The 18,715-nt window shown below is 40.1% G+C and overlaps 1 protein-coding gene across 4 annotated transcripts in view; it reads right to left on the reverse strand.

Moving 5' to 3' along the window:
• Lyst (lysosomal trafficking regulator) overlaps nt 1–18,715 on the reverse strand; it is a 158,115-nt gene that overhangs the window by 18,090 nt on the left and 121,310 nt on the right. For all 4 annotated transcript variants that reach the window (XM_052726905.1, XM_052726902.1, XM_052726904.1 and 1 more), the window contains exons 41-45: nt 16,891–16,957; nt 15,465–15,621; nt 8,806–8,946; nt 5,181–5,398; nt 1,727–1,957 (exon numbers count right to left, since the gene is read on the reverse strand). In XM_052726905.1, the coding sequence (XP_052582865.1) occupies nt 1,727–1,957; nt 5,181–5,398; nt 8,806–8,946; nt 15,465–15,621; nt 16,891–16,957 (814 nt within the window). The remainder of the gene's footprint in view (nt 1–1,726; nt 1,958–5,180; nt 5,399–8,805; nt 8,947–15,464; nt 15,622–16,890; nt 16,958–18,715) is intronic.

Below are 18,715 nucleotides of genomic sequence, written 5' to 3' on the forward strand. Positions count from 1 at the left end.
AGAACCTGCCTCAGAAGTCATTCATTTAGTAAAATGGTGAATGCCCACTCTGTGCCAAGCACTGCCCTAGGATCTGTAGACACAGTGAGGAGCAAGTCAAACAACATCATTTTCCCATGGTGCTGCATTCAGGTGAGGCTGGACAGACAGACTAAACAAGCACTTACTTGTATGGTAGGACTCAAAGCGTTAAGAAGCAAAACAGAGAGAAGATGACTGAGAACAGTGGAGCTTCTGACTTAGACCTGGAGGGTATGGGGGGGGGATCAGGGAGGACTCAAAGGAGGGGAGATCTGAACAGAGCTTTATTGAAATGAGAGATCCACATGGGGTGGATGTGGGGACGGGCCAGGTGGAGGAAACAGTTAGTGTGAGCGTCCTACAGTGGGAATGAGGCAGGCTGGCATCGCGTTCCACTGCCAGCAGATAGACTGCCTCGTGCTTTTACATACATCAGCCTTAAATAGCTAATTAGCACCGAGCATAGTTCAGGCCTAGAATCCAGCACTAGGAGAATAAAGCAATCCAGCACTCTGCAGGATCTCCAGCTCTAAGCTGGTCTGGGCTATACAGTGAGACCCTGTTTCAAAAGGCTAAAATCATCCAACCAAACCCCTAAAACCAACAACATCTTACCTATTAATTAGCAGTAAGTATCGTAATAAATTAAGTGGAGTTTATTAAATTTCAGGAATATACTGTTATATTATTCTGACATGTTAAAATAAAGCATTATAGTTAAAAATAGCAACTCTCGTAATGGCTAATATGACTCATGAACCTTTAAAAAAAATCACAAAATAAAAATCCAGTTTCCATTACAGAATTCAACATTGGTGATTTGGTTACAGTAGAACATTACTCTTAGTAAATGTCTTTCGGTCAACTCTAGTAACTGAATAGGTTCTGTTTGTATTTAACATACAAAACTCACAGATGTGAGCTATAAGCATGCAAAATTTACATCTATAGTTCCAAGATATTTAAGCAATATCCTTACCAAAAGCATGATCAAAAACAAAGTCTGTGAAAATACTTCACTGACGGTGGACCACAGATTCGTGTAGTTGAGGCAGATTGCTTGATTTATGTCTAAGGTCTCTTCCCTTCCCTTTTTATCTTCAGTGGCTCCCTTCTACAAACACTTTGCAGCACTCTACAATTTAAGTTCTGGTACCTTATGCTACTTTTATATGAAGAACTTAAATGAAGGTTAAAATTATTTTTCCGTTTAAGGCCTGCTTGCTTCAGCTTTCCATTGCAAAGATTATGCATACTTTCTATTTTCAGAGACAATATTTCCCATTACTACTATCCGTGGAGGTACCTCTGGTTAGTGCTTTTGGTTGAAGATGGTGACCAGGCCCAGCTGTGCCATTTACACAGGTACCAGCTGGCTCCTTTTATTTGCACAATCCTATTTAGAAGTCTGCTTGGTGAGGCTTTCCCTAGCAATAACCCTTCTGTGCTCCCTGAGAACAGTTTCTGTCTGCCCCAAAATGCTTCTTTTCCCTGGGCTGGCAAAGCGCTCTCTCCATGTCACTGATGCAGCAATCAATGCACACACAGGTCATTGCTCTAGCTGCCCCTGCTGTCTTGCACTGGCTGGTGCTTATCTGTAGGCTAGGACCACACTATTCATGTCTGCACCCCTATAGCTAAGTGAGAGGCATGGCAGGAATCCAATCAAGTTTTGCTGAATTTTGCGGAAATCAAAATAACGTACCGGATAAGTGATTTCCTTGATTGGTTCTCGGGTCTCTCTGAAAGCAAACTGTACTAACAAGCCAACAGCTGCTGGAAGCTCTCCTTCAATGTTGAGCTTGGCTCCAGGTCGGCTGGCATGGGCTGTGTGGAACAGCTGACGAGGGGTCTGCCCATAGGTTTTTATCATGGTTTCTAAAGCTCGTCTCTGCACTGGATCTTCAACTGCAGAGACATCCATTCCAAAGTATGTCTGCAGAGAAAAAGTCAAAGAACACGGCATCAGCAGTGTGATGTCAGAGTTAGTTAAAATGCTGATAAGAAAAGCACTTGTTTCATTTTTTAGGTACCAATACTCTATTTTGAGTGTAAATGATTTAAAGATGTTTCTCATCAAGTTAATTTATTTGTACTGGTCTTACCAGGGTCAGACAGTGATAACCAATATTTCTGAATGTGTGAACAAAATAATACATCTTGTCTAAGTGGTTTTAATTAGATGTGTTTATAAAACATCTCAAATTCAAGGCCCGAGAGTGTAAAAGAAGGTATCGAGTAAATTACTGAAGAAACTGCATGTCCAAAGTAACGCATGGGAAAAGGCAAGAGTGAAGTTATACTGCAGTGTAGGTAAGTGAGTTCATAATGGAAACCAGCAGTGAATAGGAAAAAGCACCAAGGAAGGTTCCAGGGTGAGTCACTGACATGACATGTTCCTTCTTGGCACTGGGCCTCCGAGCGTCTGTCCTGTGTGCCCCATGAACTTCTCTTTTCTAAAGCTACAGGTCATTATTGCCGTGCATCCCTGCGGACAGTCCAGGTTTTAGCATCCAGTCAATTACAGCCATCTTCACACATGTATATAATATTCTTACATTCTTACAAGTGTCACAATAAGATTGCCAAGGCACTTCAGAAGTGAAATAACCTTCATGGTCACTCAACTTTTTAGAATACTGGTCTCAAAGACTTAGTGAAAAACATTCCAGTTAGACGAATTACCTTGTATATTTCAGTTTCTAGGTACATTTTAAATAAGAATTACTGAAAAGATGATGTAAAATAATGTATACAGAAGAAGGTATACTGAGGTCAACGTTTAAACTCATAATTGCTCTAAATGTTGCATTTCAGGATCAAATATGAATGCAGCTCAGCAATTATATCCAGACCTTTGCCTTTATTTCATACTTGATGGCACTCAGAACACGCTACCTCAGAACACAGTGCCTGGACATGTGCAGCGTTTGAGCTGAAGAGTGTGAGGAAGGACTGTGCTCTTCCCCTGAAGCTGCTCATAAGACCTAGTTCTGACCATCTCCTAAAGCAGGGCAGAAGCACCACATGTCCCTCCATGGAGAAAAGGCGCAGCCTCAAATCTGAAGAATGATGATGAAGGCACACGCAGGGGACATGAGCCAAAAGGCCTCGCTATTTGCCATTCACTTGCTTGGCTCATATTGCTTTTATTTTGTCACACACTCCATAATGCTGTCCTTTCCATCAGCTCTAGTATAAAGTCTCAGGTCTAAGCACTTGTTGGGGGCGTCCCTTCCTTAGGAAGGCTCTGGTGCTAAAAAGGTTTGTATTAGGTATGCCTTCATGTTTTTCTCTTGTTAATCTCTGCTTTGTTGTGGAGTCCCCAACAAGGAACCTAAGATGGATAGAAGGAAGACTTTTCCTCCTCTATTTTCTACTGTCTTTGGTAAGACTCTTATTTGTAAACCAAATGATAATGCTTTCCTTTAAAAAAAAAAAAAAAGCACTCTCTTCATAAATACCTTCTTTTAGAGCCACTGTAGAACTGTTTTATTCTCCCTTCTAAGGGTGCCTTGGAGGTAGCCAACATAATTTCAGAGAACAATGGACTCCGAAGAGAATTTTACCTTTGGACCACCCTTTGGGCATGGATTTCTGGTATAAACAAGTTCAGATGCAGAATACCTTGTAAGGGTTTGGGGTGTACACTTAGCTGTATTTGTTACAAATACTTTCAGATCTGTATCATCTACACAGACACCCTGCAGAGCAAGCCCACAGTAAATCAATTCACCTTGCTAAGTGGAAACCTGGGCAGCCATGTGTCCTGCAGTGGAAAAGAGCTGATCTGTTGGTCTGCACTGAGTAGCAGCAGGCAGAGTCAGGCATGCCTTTCTCTGGTGTTCTGCCATCTCACCGCCTAGTCCTTCAGTCATGACCTTTCACCCATATCACAGGAACTTTTCCTAACACATGCAGTCAGGCCATGCAACCCACCTTCTTCCTGTTACCTCTGTACCCTGACAGCCTAGCATAGTAAGTGTTTCCTAAGTCTACACAGAAACATAAACTAGTACATGTGGAAATCAACACTTCTAATTGTAGGGAATTAGAAGCTGTCTTAAATACGGATAGTAGTGGCCATCACAATCATGGAGAACAACACCTCATGACTTAAGAATATTTAATACTTTATTATTCAGGGAGAAAAAGATTTAAAAACAGGATTAATATTTAACTACTGGAATAATAAGCAGGGACAGAAAAAAGCCTTGAAGGTGGTTTTGGTAAATGATCATGCTTTCCTTTTATAAAAACATGCTCCCCTCTCCAAAAATACCTTCTATTAGAGATACTATAAAAAGCTTTTCTAGATGCTGAAAGCAAAACTTATTTCTCATATTTTCTCTTTTTGATAGTTACATTTTACATATTCTCTAATAAGGTGAATGTACTGTTTCTGTCATCAAGAAAAATGATGCCTTTCATAAAACATAACAGCCACTCAGAGTAGTATGCAGAAAAGAACTAACACAGCAAGCCGTCCACTCTCCCTGGAAAGCTCTGCTGCCTCCTTGGCTGGTGTCTGGGAGCTGGGATTTCATGAGTCTTCCCACCATTTCCTAAGTGACAAGTATAGCTCATTCTGCCTACACTATGCAAACAATGTGGTCCATGCTCAACACTTGGATTCCTTCTGGGTCTGGGATTTCAGCACACATCAGACAGATGGTTTCTAAGAGACCATTCCCAAAGAGATACTGAACTATGAATCTCTAGACAGCTTCCCTGGCAGAAACCACTTCCCATGTGTCATGGAAGCACCTGGAGAAAGTGAGCATGCTCTGTGGTTTAGTCGGGAAGTCAGGTGTGTGTGCCTTGCTCTACCCAGACTTTGTTCACTGCTTGTTTCCTTTGGCAAGTTATGCTTTGTATCCTTCACTGTCATGAATCATAGCTACATACTGAGTCCACATATTTACTTAGTAAATCAATGAATATGAGGGTGGTCTTGGAGAATCTCTAACTATAGCATCTAAGACACTTTTAAAGAGGTAAATATAAAACCTGAACAATCTTCCATAATAGTAGTAACAGCTTAGTGTAACTGCCTCTTTGATGACTTGAGTATTTTAAAGAAATAGCTTAACAGCCAACCTTAAAATATCAAGGTTCTAACTTACATGTGTGGAGATTCTTTTAAAAGAGTCACTTACAGCAGGATGGAAAACATTGATGGCTTGAACAGAAGCCTTTCCTTTTTGCTTGTAGCCGAACACCAGGTCAATCCAGTGACAGATGTTCTGGGACACGTGGTCAGATTCTAGTGCCTGCCGGTGAATGAGGATGAACAGCCGAGGATCATTGCGTGCCCATGGAGGAAGGTTGACGTGGTTAACCCGTTCACCATTCTGACGTACACCGAAGTCAAAACCTTAGGAAGATTAATCCACAATGTTTAATTCTGCCAAGGCATGCTTCATTCAGCCCACAGAGCATAAGAGCTCTGGAAAACAGGTCGGTGGCACCACACCCCTGACGGCAGCAGCAAGGTGAACTGCCCTACAGTAAGAATCACTGCTCATCTACTTCTTTTTGTACCAACAGGGAGAGGATAGATACTAAGCTACTTCAAACTGGGACTTTCAACTTTACCCTTCGTCCACTTCTAACAAGATGACAAAAAAGCAGAAAATCAGTGTCCATGAATTTTAGTAGCATGCTCACCAAACTCTTCAAACACTGAGTGCTTAAATACCTATTTAATTATAAACTTGGTTAAAATCAAATTAAAGCTTTGTATAAGCATTTCTAGATTGTTGGTATTTTTATAAATTGAGCACTATATTTTTAATATATATTAATATTCTGTAGTTCAGAAAACCCCTTACAGAGCAGACACCCCCCTAAAATGAGTTGTCATAGTATATTGGTTTTATGGGCAATGATAGGTCTGTTCTGACTTTCTAATGAGCATTCCTGGCCCAACAAAAAATACAACACACTAGAAGTGTGAAGGCTTCTTTGTTTTTTGAAACTGTTTTTCTGTGTATCCCTGGCTATCCTGGAACTCACTCTGTAGGCCAGGCTGGCATCAAACTCAAGAGATCTGCTTGCCTCTGCCTCCCAAGTGCGCCACCACCACCTGGCTGACTAAAAGGGCTCTTTGTGATATGAATATGTGTTAATATGTCCATTTCATTTGTCTGCTAGTGTAAAAAATATCAGAAATTTTTATTTAAAAACACTGTTCTAAAGGACTTTGTCTGAAAGCCAGAAATGGCAGTGAGTGCCTGCAATCCAACCCTTGTCCAGCTGAAAAGGGAATACTGGGGGTTCTAGGCCAGCCTGGGCTACATAGGGAGACAGTGTCTCTTAAAACGAATAAACCTCTTTGAATAGAGATTTTTCTATAGAAAAGCTAACTACTATGAGCAGAATAAAAATTAAAAAGGATCTTCTTAAAAATTAAACTGTCTAACTGCTTCTTGATTGTGTGAGTATGGTATGAAGGTTCTTCACCAGTTTGTAAACATTTTGGAATATGATACAAAATATAAACTGAGGGTATATACAAGGTCTGTACGTAGGCATCTCAGGATCTTTATCGTATCCTGGAGGTCAGGGATAGGCTTGGTGGGAAGGCCTAATTTATTTAATGGTGACCAGTGTGGCCTAAGGGCTGGGGAGGGACCACGAACTGAATCACTTTCAGATCCTAGGGCACATCACAAAGGAGACACTTGGAACATATGAATAAAGGGCACTGGGAAGAATGCTGACAGGAAAAGACATGAGGAGCCTTAGAGGGAGTTATATTTTTAATAAGAGGTTACAGAGGCTGGAGAGATAGCTCAATGGTTAAGAATGCTGGTTGTGCTTCCAGAGGATTTGTGTTCAATTCTCAGCACCCACATGGAGGCTCACAACTGTCTGTAACTCCAGTCTTGGGGGATCCAATGCTCTTCTGGCCTCTGCAGGTACTGCACACATGTGGTGCAGACATACATACAGGCAGAACACCCATACACATAAAACAAAACAATAAAGATTAATTTTTTTTAAAAAAAGAGGCTACAGTATTTCCTAACTACTATACTTTTGGGTCTTATTTCTGTATCATCAAGTGATAGCCCGTGAGTGCTCAATTTGGATCTGGATGGACAGAGATGAGCAAGAGCTGAGGAAGGGATGCTGTTTGGCTGACAAGGCTAGGTTGGAAAAGGTCATTTAGCTTTTGTCCGTCTCAGAATACCTGCCTTTGCATCCCTGAATAGCCAAATAGTATGTGAGGAAGCCCAAACCAGCCCTTTTGGAGAGACTGTCTAGAAAAGCACAGATCAACTTAAGGGAAGGGACTGTGGATCTGGCACTCTAAGCTCTGAATGTAACCAAGGACATTTGGTTGACCTGGACTTGCAAAACCTGTGATAAATAACAAATTAATTGGTGCTTTGAGTCACTAAGTGTTGGAGGGATGTGTCATAAAGACATAAAAGGAGCACACATGAGAGACAGAGAAAACAGGCAGTAGATTTAAATGAGCTCCAAACTGAAATCCATATGTGGGTTTCCCCCAAGCTGCAGGTGCTGACATTTGACTTATATTTTCATATTAGTACTGCAAATGACCGTGCCACTGGAGCTCCAGACTGAGGTGATCTAGACAGGCAACACGATGAAACAGCTCCAGGGTAATTAGCAGGTTGAGTGCATTAATAACTTGCCAAAGAGCCTCAGAAGACAGCATACAACAACTTCTAAGGTGTTTTGTCTAATACTTACTTACCTAAAGATATGTCTCAATTTCATACACTCCTAAAGGTCACAGGAAATTAAGGAAAACTACTCAAAAGTATCCATCCCAGAGTTGACTGAGCGTCGAAAAGGTGGCCAAGGTCAGTGGCATGGCAGCCCTGGATTTTATTCCCTAGAAAACCCTTTGACTTTTGATTAGTAGATAGTTCTTCCTAGAGAGTTTTCCTTCTTTGCTTTTTCTTTTTCCTCCCATAGTCTGTATCACAGGCATTCACAACCACATGTGGTTTATGTGGTACATGTCAGAAGAATACAGCACCAACCGAGTCACAGCCCTAGCCACAGACTGTTTTATCTCCCATTCATAAAATTATTCAGATTTTTGTTAACTTACATTTTCAAAGAATTGCTTTTTACTCTTACTTTTTATTTCTTTATTTTTTTTAAGTTTTTTCAAGACTGGGTTTCTTTGTGTAGTTCTGGTGTCTGTCCTGGATCTCACTTTGTACACCAGGCTGGCCTTGAACTCACAGAAATCCGCCTGGCTCTGCCTCCTGAGTGCTGGGATTAAAGGTGTGTGCCACCACTGACTGGCTTACTCTTACTTTTTAATGAGTGTAACTTTTATAATCAGAAGAAAATTGTGTAATAAAGTTAAAATAGATGTTACAAATAATTTTAATAGTTAAAAACACAGTTCCCCTAGCTGGGCAGTAGTATCACATACCTTTAATCCCAGCACTCAGGAGTCAGATGCAGGTGGATTTCTGTGAGTTCAAAGCTAGCCTGGTCTACAGGGGGAGTTCCAGGACAGCCAGGGCTACTCAAGGAAACTCTATCTTGAAAAAACAAAATAAAACAACCCCAAAACAACAACACACCATAGTTCCCCAAATGTAGCCAGTCTTAAAAAACATCAGAAATCCTCAATCTCACCTCGAAATAAAATTATACATTTAACTCCATGAATCTCTCCTATCTAGAAATTCAAATTTCAAGTCTTAGAAAAGCTACTTTTACTCCTGGAAAATTATAACTCCACTGCACACCTTCAAACTATGTGAAAAACGATCTACTGTGTACCTTCACGGTTCACTAGGAACTCAGGGAGATAGAAGAACTCTGGAATCAGCTCCTTCACGTCAGTCATGGATTCGAATGATGAGAGGCGCCAAGTTGTGTTTGTAGAATGAAAAGTTCTGTCTGGAATGTCGAAACTCTGATCTGAGAAGAAATTCCAATAATACAATAAAGACACAAAGACTGTGTTCCACTTCCCATAACTTTTGCTTGCTTAAAAAATTATTGAAGAAATAGTCCTTTGGTTTATTTAAAATATTATTCAAATTCTTGGAATGACATTATTTTCAACTGTATTGTGATTTCATCATCTCTAAATAGAAAATCTTTATCATTTACTTGCTTAAATGACTACTATCTTCTATCTAGTTAGAATGAAAGTTTCACAAAAGCAGGAGCCTAAGGGCCCACCCATACCCAGCACACAAAAATGGTCTCTTTATTAAAGTGTTCATAATTTTAAAGAAGGGGAAATCATGGGTTGTGAAGATGGCTCGGGTGGCAAAGTCCCTGCTACAAAAGTTTGATTCGACAGAAGTTTGATTAGAGCATGCATGTAAAACCAGGTGGGCTGGTGTGTTTCTGTAACTGCAGCACTGGGGTGCTCGATGTGTAGGCAACACACAGAGATTCCTGGAGTTCACTGGCCATGCGAGTTAGCTGACTTGTGAGTTCTAGGTTCAGTAAGGGATCACGTTTCAAAAAATGGGGACCAGTTGAGGAGGGCTCCTGTTGATCTATGGCCTCTATAAGCAGGCCCATATATGCATGTACCTGAACACACAAAGAGAGAGAGAGAGAAAGAGAGGCAGGAGGGATGGAGGGAGGGAGGGATGGAGGGAGAGAGGAAGGGAGAGAGAGAGGGAGAGAGGGAGGGAGGGAGGGAGAATAGAGAGAATATAGTTGGGTACATGGCTCTTTTCTTTACCAAGACTATTTAGACTTACTTTTTTTTTAAGGGTGGGGCCATTGCTTTCTAAAATGAAACCTTTTAGGGTACAAAATGTTTCATTACGGCATTTCCCTATAGCATTTCACTGTAATTTTCTTATATTTGCCTCTCCTATCATCCCCACCTGTCCTTCCTCATTCCCATTACTGCCCATTGTCCTCCTGCGGATAGTCCGTCTTCTGTCTCTATGTTGTGTATGTGTTGATACATTAGATTCTGCATGTGAAAGAAAATATTCTTTATTACCTTTGTTCTTCTCCCCTTCCCTCCAGACTACTTCCTCCCTTACATAGTCCCCTTCCACGTCTACACCACACACACACACCTAAATTCTGCACAGGAGAGAAAACTTGCAATACTGACACTGCTTTTCAGATGTACCAACTCTGAGCTTAAGCATTAACTAAAATTTTTATCAATTAATATAAAACTGAGCATACTCACTCCTGTTCATTTTTTCTGGAACAGACTATTAATGACAAAGAAGTGAATGTTGTCCCTGTATCTTTTCTGTGAACAATTACCAGCCTTTCCAATCACAGGCCTGGAAGGCCAGTTTCTGAGAAAAGCAGCTGTGTGTATGGTTCTTAGGGACTAGGCTATATTGTCTAAAGTGCCTCTGCACTTGCTGGAATCTGAGCACATCCTCTGTGTAGAGAATGTCACAGCACCAAGCACAGCACCAAGCATAGCAATTTCAAAAGAATGAGCTCATTTCTTTCTCCAAGCCTGCTTGCTCTGCTGAGCTACATTTTCCATTATTTTTATCGTTTTTCATCTACTACACTGAGCCAGTTAGCACTGGCTGGCCACTACATCAAATCTGGGGAAAAACAAGATTTATAATTTTATTTTTTCAGAAAGTAAGAAACGTCAGGTCATCATGGAGTCATGGCATACAGAGCTCAGACTAAGCAACTGTGTAACAAGAGTAACATACAATAGGTTCTGTTGGAGTGGTACAACTTTCTGCAGTTTGTTTTTAAAAACATCCCACTGAAAATTACTAGAACGTAGAACATGCTTATATTAGAGCAGTGGTTCTCAATGGGGAGCGCTTCTCCCTTCTAGGTGTTATTTGGTAATGTCTGAAGTTATTTTTGGTTGTCACACATGGTAGGGTTCATGTACCACTAACATTGGTTGGTAGAAGCTAGGGATGCTGCCAAAACATCCTGCAATGCACAGGGCAACCCTCGAGACAAAAAAAAAAAATATGTAACTTAAAGTAACTATAGTGCTAAGGTTGAGAATTCCTGGACTAACTCATTAGGTTAAGAAAAAAATTCAAAAGTCAGCAAATGCTAACGAAATGAAAGTAAATGAGGATTTAGGTAGTGTTAGGGTCTAAAAATAATCTATGAATAAATATGCAATGAAGATCTAGGCATGGCAGTACATTCCTGTAATATCAGAGCTTTGGAAGTAGAGGCAGGAGGATCAGGAATTCAAGGCTAATCTCAGCTACATAGTAAGTTTAAGGCCCATCTTGGCTACATTAAGACTTGGTTTCACCTGGGTCTTATGCAGGGACACTTGGATCAGCCTGGGAGGAGGGGACTGGACCTGCCTGGACTCAGTCTACCAGGTTGAGCTCAATCCTTGGGGGAGTCTTTGCCCTGGAGGAGATGGAAATGGGGGGTGGACTAGAGGGAAGGGGAGGGGGGCGGGAGGGGGGAGAACAAGGGAATCCGTGGCTGATATGTAGAATTAAATTATATTATAAAATAAAATAAAATTAAAAAAAAATTAATAATACACTATCCAGTAAAAAAAAAAAAAAAAGACTTGGTTTCAAAACAACAATGTAATTACTTAACAAAGAAAAACAATATTGTAGATGAATCTATTCATAATAGCAATATAATAAAGATTGATGGTTGACTGGAAATTTTATATTGATGAATTCTTGGGCTTCACTGAAAGAAATGGTTTTAGTTGGAGGGATGTTAATAGCACTGCAGTGTTTCAAACTACATTAAAATATTATTTCACTGCCATTTTTTTTAACAAAATGACATTCATAAATGAATGCCCTTATGTCCACAACAATCTTTAAACAATGGCACACTTAGAATCCACAGCAAGCAAGGGTGGTATAAACATCAGTTTTGAATGATCTTCCTTAACAGAGCTGCTCATTAGCTTATGGGAGTCCCTTGCACCGGCTGGAATGGGACCATACACACTTTCAACCTGAGATCAAGTTAACTAGGGATAATTGGTAAAGGAAAAGCAAGACAAAGAGGGAAGAAAGGGACATGGCATGTCTTGGGAAACTAGGGAAATGTCTCAGTGGGTAGGAGCGCTTACAGCACAAGCTTTGAGGACCTCAGTTTGGATCCCAGCACCCATGTAAAAAAGCTCAGAGTGGCCACATGTGTGCTGGTTACCCAGTGCTGTGGGGCTGGGGAGAGAAAGAAGCATCTTGGGGCTTTTTGGCTGCCAGACTCGCTGTAGGTTTAGTAAGATACACTTTCTTAAAAGAATAAGATACAAGGCAATAAAGCAGGATGCCTGCCGTCCTCCTCTGGCCTCTGCACGCACACTCACACTGGCCCATGCACATACAATTCTCTCTCTCAAGCCCCATCCACACTAAGCATAGGGAATACAAATTCATTTCTCTAAGAGGTTGTTTTAAGAATAAAAGACATAAAGAAGTCCAAGAAGGGTAGGAAAAACTGAATGGACAATGGTTTCCTACACAGATGTCATTAGCAACAATTCCAGAGCCAGTACCTCAGCTCTCACAGGCTAGCGTGGTGAGTTTGCCCCATTGGTACACAGTGAATTCCCTCAGTCATCTTCAGGCTGTCATGCAAAGTGCTGAGCTAGATTACTAGCAAGCTTTACTACAGTGATGATGCAGTGTGTTCTTCATTAACTAGCTATCATAAATAATAACAATACTTTCCAATAACAGATTTTTATATAAAAAATTACATAAGCTGCAAGACTTTAGTACTTTGAAATAATTATTGGGTTGCAAGCCTTTAAAAGAGAGCTGAGCTGGGTGTGGTGACACATGCCTTTAATCTTATCACTCAGGAGGCAGAGGCAGGTAGATTTCTGAGTTCAAGGCTAGCCTGGCCTACAGAGTGAGTTCTAGGATAGCCAGGGATACACAGAAAAACCCTGCCTCAAAAAAAAAAATGAAATAAAATAAAAGTGAGCTGAATATAATTTAACTGATAAACTTTACAGTTTGTGAATTAGATCTTAATTTTTAAAAAGTAATTACATTTTTATAAACTTAGACATGATCTAAAGCTAAAAATCTCAGATAAGAGCAAGAAGATTTGACTACCATTTTTAAAATAGAGGATTTTAGTGACTGGTTAAGTAGAATTCTTTTTCCTGGGCTTGGTTAGAGTAAAATTTTAAGAATCTAGTCAAGTTTTTTATTGTTGTTTTAATGATATAACATGACTTTTGGGGTAGTGCTTCGAGATGCGGGTGGGAAAGATTCATCCCAACTGCAGGGCCAGGCAGGACCAGAGAAACTTCCAGCTACATTTGGTGTCCAACCTGTGGGGCACAGATTTACAAAAAAAAGCCACTTGTGGCCTTAAAGGCCCCCAGCTCAGGCTGGAGTTGCACGTGGCCAGATCTTTACCCATGTGGGCTGAGTCTCTTTGACTTTTTCTCTCCTGGTGGGTGGTGAGCTCTCTCTGGATTACCATCTCGGACTGCCACCACACTAGGTAGCTGCTTTGAAATTCCCTTCTTCTAATTCTACTGTTCTACACAGTCAACAGACTTGATAAGTCAATTAAGATATCTTAAAGGGAGAAATTAGTTAAAAGAGATTTTTTTTCCCACATTAAAAAATGGGAAACAAGGCCGGGCGGTGGTGGCGCACGCCTTTAATCCCAGCACTCAGGAGGCAGAGCCAGGCGGATCTCTGTGAGTTCGAGGCCAGCCTGGACTACCAAGTGAGTTCCAGGAAAGGCGCAAAGCTACACAGAGAAACCCTGTCTCGAAAAACCAAAAAAAAAAAAAAAAAAAAAAGGGAAACATTTTTACAATGGAAGGAATTTGGTCTCTATTTGATAATACATTAGGCAGTCTGAAAATGGAACAATTAAATGAGAGGATAATTAATGTTGATGGGATTTACATAGTGTCAATTATGAATATTATTTGCTTGATCATTTTTATTTTAGCATTAAAAAGGTTGGTCAATTTGAGTGCCAAGATAAAAGTTTTAGAAAAACTTGTTAAAACAAATTACAGAGAAATTCAGACCCAGACAGAAGAATTTAAAGGTGAACCTATCTCAGCATTGAATTATACGGTTACAGAGAAACAGCTAAGGTTACCAGACAGAAAACATTAATCTACCCAGTAACCTTACAGGAACTGCCAAATGCTCAAGGGTGTGTATAAGCTAACTGGACTCCAGTGGAAATGTTAGATTTGACGAGATTTAAAGAAGCTATAATATCATATGGTATGCATTCTCCATTTGTAAAGTAGATGTAAAACTCATGGTCAACTTGTAATAGAATTATCCCTCAGGACTGGAAAGATTTGGCTACAGTCCTAGAGGCTGGGCCACAGTTACAATGGGTGATCTAGTGGAAAGAGGAAGCAAAGACTATAGAACAACAATGTAGGACTAGAGGTATGGAAATTTCCCAAAATCAACTTCTTGGAGAAGGCAATTACACTGATATACAAAGACAATGTTTACATGATAACCAAACCCTAATTCTATGCTGCAAGGCAGCCATGAATACGTGGGACAGAATTGAAGAGGCAGGGAAGAAAATTGAGTCATTTACGAAAGTTATACAGGGACCAAAAGAAACCTTCATGGATTTCTTACCAAGGCTGTCTTCAGCAGTAAATAGAATGATACCAAATTCAGAAGTTAGACAGATAATTGAATCTTTGGCTTTTGAGAACGCCACTGCAGCATGTTAAAGGGTAATCAGGCTGTTAAAGGTGAGATCAGCACCCTTGGAGGATTGGACCAGGGATACAATTAATATTGAAATCTTATGACCACGATGATACATGGATAAGAGAGGTGATTTCTAGAGGTTTGAAGAAAAATAATAATGTCAGATGCTTTAATTGTGGTAAACAAGGCCACCTAAAAAGCGACTGTAAACAGGGCATTCCTAGAAACAATGTTTCTTCAAGGAACAATGGCAATAGAACACCCTTCCCTTCTGGATTATGCAGAAGGTGTGGTGAAGGTGAACACTGGACTAATGAACATAGATCAACACAGGACAGACAAGGTAATCCTTTGCCTTTGCCGGTCAGGAAACTCCCTGAGGGGCCTCTCACAGGTCCCCATGGCAAATCCAGTTCAGTCCTTTCCCGCCATAGAAGAAACCCCTTCTCAGAGTAATTAAATAACCAAATGCCTATTGTAATAAACCAACTGCTCAGGGTGATAGAAAAGCTATAGTAGAGACACCATCATCACCAGGAGAAGTAAGATGTGAAAGTATCGGTAAGCCATGGCCATATGGCAACTTACAGATTAATAGAATTGGTTTAAGTTATAAGAGCTAGCTAGCAAGAAGCTTGAGCCATAGGCCATACAGTTTGTAAATAATATAAGCCTCTGTGTGTTTACTTGGGGCCAAGCAGCTGTGAGACGCGGATGGGAAAGATTCGTCCTGACCACAGGGCCAGGCAGGACCAGAGAAACTTCCAGCTACAGGGTAGTTACAAAAGATATCCTTACCTTGATAGGCTAGAAACATTTTAGTGAAAGGAGGCATCCTGACCAGGAAATGGAGCACGGTGCCGCTGTTGGAGTAGTGGGAGCCATAGTGGTAGGGCTGCACAGGAGGCATAGGGTCGTCTTCTCGGGCTCCTTTGCGGTACTCTTCCTCCAAGTACTACAGAACAAGAGCAGAATTCATGATTTTGTGTCCAACTATGGCTAGTTTTCTCTTCCATTTTCTTCTACCTCCTCGACATTATTCTTGTCTTCCCAATTGTGTTCAGAGCCCACAGCCATTTTGAGCTCTAGGAGTCTCCTACTGACCCCCTGGCCAACAGTTCTCTCTGCCTCCATTCCTAGTCCCACATGAGGACACACCTGCTTTACATTCTCACTCCTAGTTAACTGCTCCAAATATCTAAACTGGTGCACTCAAAAACCGAGAGCTGATTCTATCACCATAGATGTCTTCAATGAAGAGCTTCATGATATATTTTGAGTGCTTCTCCAGAAATGGAAATACAGTAAGACATCATACACTACCACTATTAACACAGTGGTGTATAATGGTTTTGTAGAGCGTGCACACAGAGTTAGAAAGAAAATGATGATCTTCCCCACCACTGACTCTCCCCACCACAAAGAAGGCAGCTCAGCCACACATCTCCTATCTGTCACTATGGTCATCTTTGCAGCTCTGTCTGCCTGACAGCAAAGCTGGATGCAGTGAATTTTCAAGTAATGTCTTGACTCCCACAGACTGTCACATTTTTAATTGCAGAAGACTCAAATGGTGAATTTCAGGCACTTGGAAGGACATCTCTGGAATTGGGACATGAATGATATGGGAACATGAGAAAACTGCTTCTGCTGCTCCTATCACTATAGTATGAGGAATATACTATGCAGTAAGTCAGTTTTCTAAGTTTCCAGTTGAATTCCATTAATATTAACATTGTTAATATAGGTAACTCATTTTTATTTAAATAGGTAATTTCACTTCTATCTAAAATGCATAATTTTCTAAATATATCTAGTGTTTATAGTAGAAATAAATACATCAATATTCAATATACAACAAACTAACATGATCATATTAATGTGTTACTATTATAAAGACACCATTATTTCTATATAATATAAATAAAACTCAGAGGCATGAATAGTTGCAGGTTGAGTCTCTGGAAATCTGTGATTTTTATGCATTTGAAAATACAATGGACTAATTAGCTCTCAAACTGTGCCAAAATGAAAGTATACTTTTTTTCCATTCTTGGAAGGTGTTTCCATAGAACAAAGACAAAAATGATATTCAGTTCATACAATTTCTAGTTCTTAAAGTACAAGGAAACAACAAACAAAAATAAATACTAAAATAAATAAATGCTACAAATAAAAAAGCATAGGTTCATAAAGCTCCATATTTAATGGAAACTAAAGCTACCTTGTATGTGTCAACATAGCGGTCTTCTTTTTCTTTATACTGCACGGCTATAGGCTTAGATAGGTTTCTACAAAGGAAGAGATGATAGAAAAATATGAAGTAATTTGATATTGCCAGTATTCAGCTGCTCATGTCTTCATCCTGAAAATGAGCAATTAACAAAATGCCCTTAACTCACATAAGCAGGTTGCTTTGTAATCAACAGTCACCATTCAAAATCATGACCTCATAAACTGTTAAGAAAAGCAAGTCCAGATCTGCATCTGCACAGTGAATTACTACTGACTCTTCTGGGTGATGCTGTCATGCAGCACCATGCAGGTGTGCATGCACATGAGTATGATAGCACTGGCGTTCCTACTATTAATACCACATACCATTCTTAGAGGACAAAAAATGCAAGGCACATGTCCTTACTTTTGCCCACTATAAAACCTATCAGTGTCTCTGTAGGGTGCATAAGTGGGTAGAAGAAATAGCTCTGATTTGAGGGATCAGCTGCTCTGGCTAAGAGGCACAAGGAAAAGGCCATCTACAACGTCAACATCTGACACTGTACCTAGACCAATAGCAAGCTTTGCCCAAGGTTCAGTAAATCCAATCATTCAGCTTATTCAGGTGTAATTTTTTTTTTTTGAGACAAGCCCTTACTATGTAGCCCAAGCTAGCCTTAAGCTCACTTTGCAGTTCAGGCTGGCCTTGTGCTTGCAACAGTCCTCCTGTCTTGGTCTCCTCAGTGCTGTGATTACAAGAATGTATTACCAATTCTCCATGACACAGTTTTTTTTGATTAATTACTATTTCCTAAGGATGTGGAGTTTAGTAACATTAAATGCACATTCTGGTGACCACTGTCTAATCTTAGAGACGTTGTCAAAAAGTAAAACAGTTTTATAGGATAGATGTCAATTAACACCACAAAATACAGAGAAATTATCTTTTTGTTTGTCTTTGTTTTTTGTTTTACAAGACAGGGTTTTCTCTGTATATTCCTGGCTGGCCTGGAACGAACTCTGTAGATCAGGCTGGCTTCGAACTCATAGAGATCCACCTGCCTCTGCCTCCCAAATGCTGGGATTAGAGGTGTGCACCACTGCCACCTAGCATCAAAGAAATTATCTTTAAGATCCTGGCACTTTTTTTTTATTCCTTAAGAATTTGGTAATAAGTCTTCTTAGATACAAATTATATTATTATGGCTGAAAATTAAGAAATTATAGTTGTTGCTAGGTGTGGTGACACATGATTCAATCCCAGTACTTGGGCAGCAGAAGCAGACCAATCTCTGTGAGTTCAAGCCAGCCTGATCTACATACCAAGTTCTAGTCTATTGAGAGTTACATGGTAAAACCCTGCCTCAAACAGGCAGACAGATAGAAAAACAAACATAACAACAAAACCTTCAAACAAAGAAACTGCAGTTAAGTGAACAGAATAAACAAAAAAGCAGTCATGCTGCTATTTATTCATAGGGAAAAATTTTAGCATGTATTTGTCCTGCTGTTTTTCTGCTTATTAGTGATTGCCTTTATATATTTTAAGCAAAAGAATGTTTTTTCATGCTTACAAAATGTACTTCTACAGTATTTTTTAACATTTATTTATTTTGTATGAATGTAGGTGATGAGTATGTGTGGGTATGCATGCTATGGTGTGCACATGGAGATCACAAGAAACTTTGTGGGAGTTGGTTCTCTGTACGATGTGAGTTCCAAGGATCAAACTCAGATCCTCAGACTGGGGAGCAAGTATGACTTGCTAAGTCATTTCACCTGCCCTACAATGTTGTTTTAGTACTTGCAGCATACAATAATATATTCTAATC

The sequence above is a fragment of the Peromyscus californicus genome, unplaced genomic scaffold, assembly GCF_007827085.1.
Source record: "Peromyscus californicus insignis strain IS unplaced genomic scaffold, ASM782708v3 Scaffold_8__1_contigs__length_139910024, whole genome shotgun sequence".
Taxonomy (NCBI): Eukaryota; Metazoa; Chordata; class Mammalia; order Rodentia; family Cricetidae; genus Peromyscus; species Peromyscus californicus.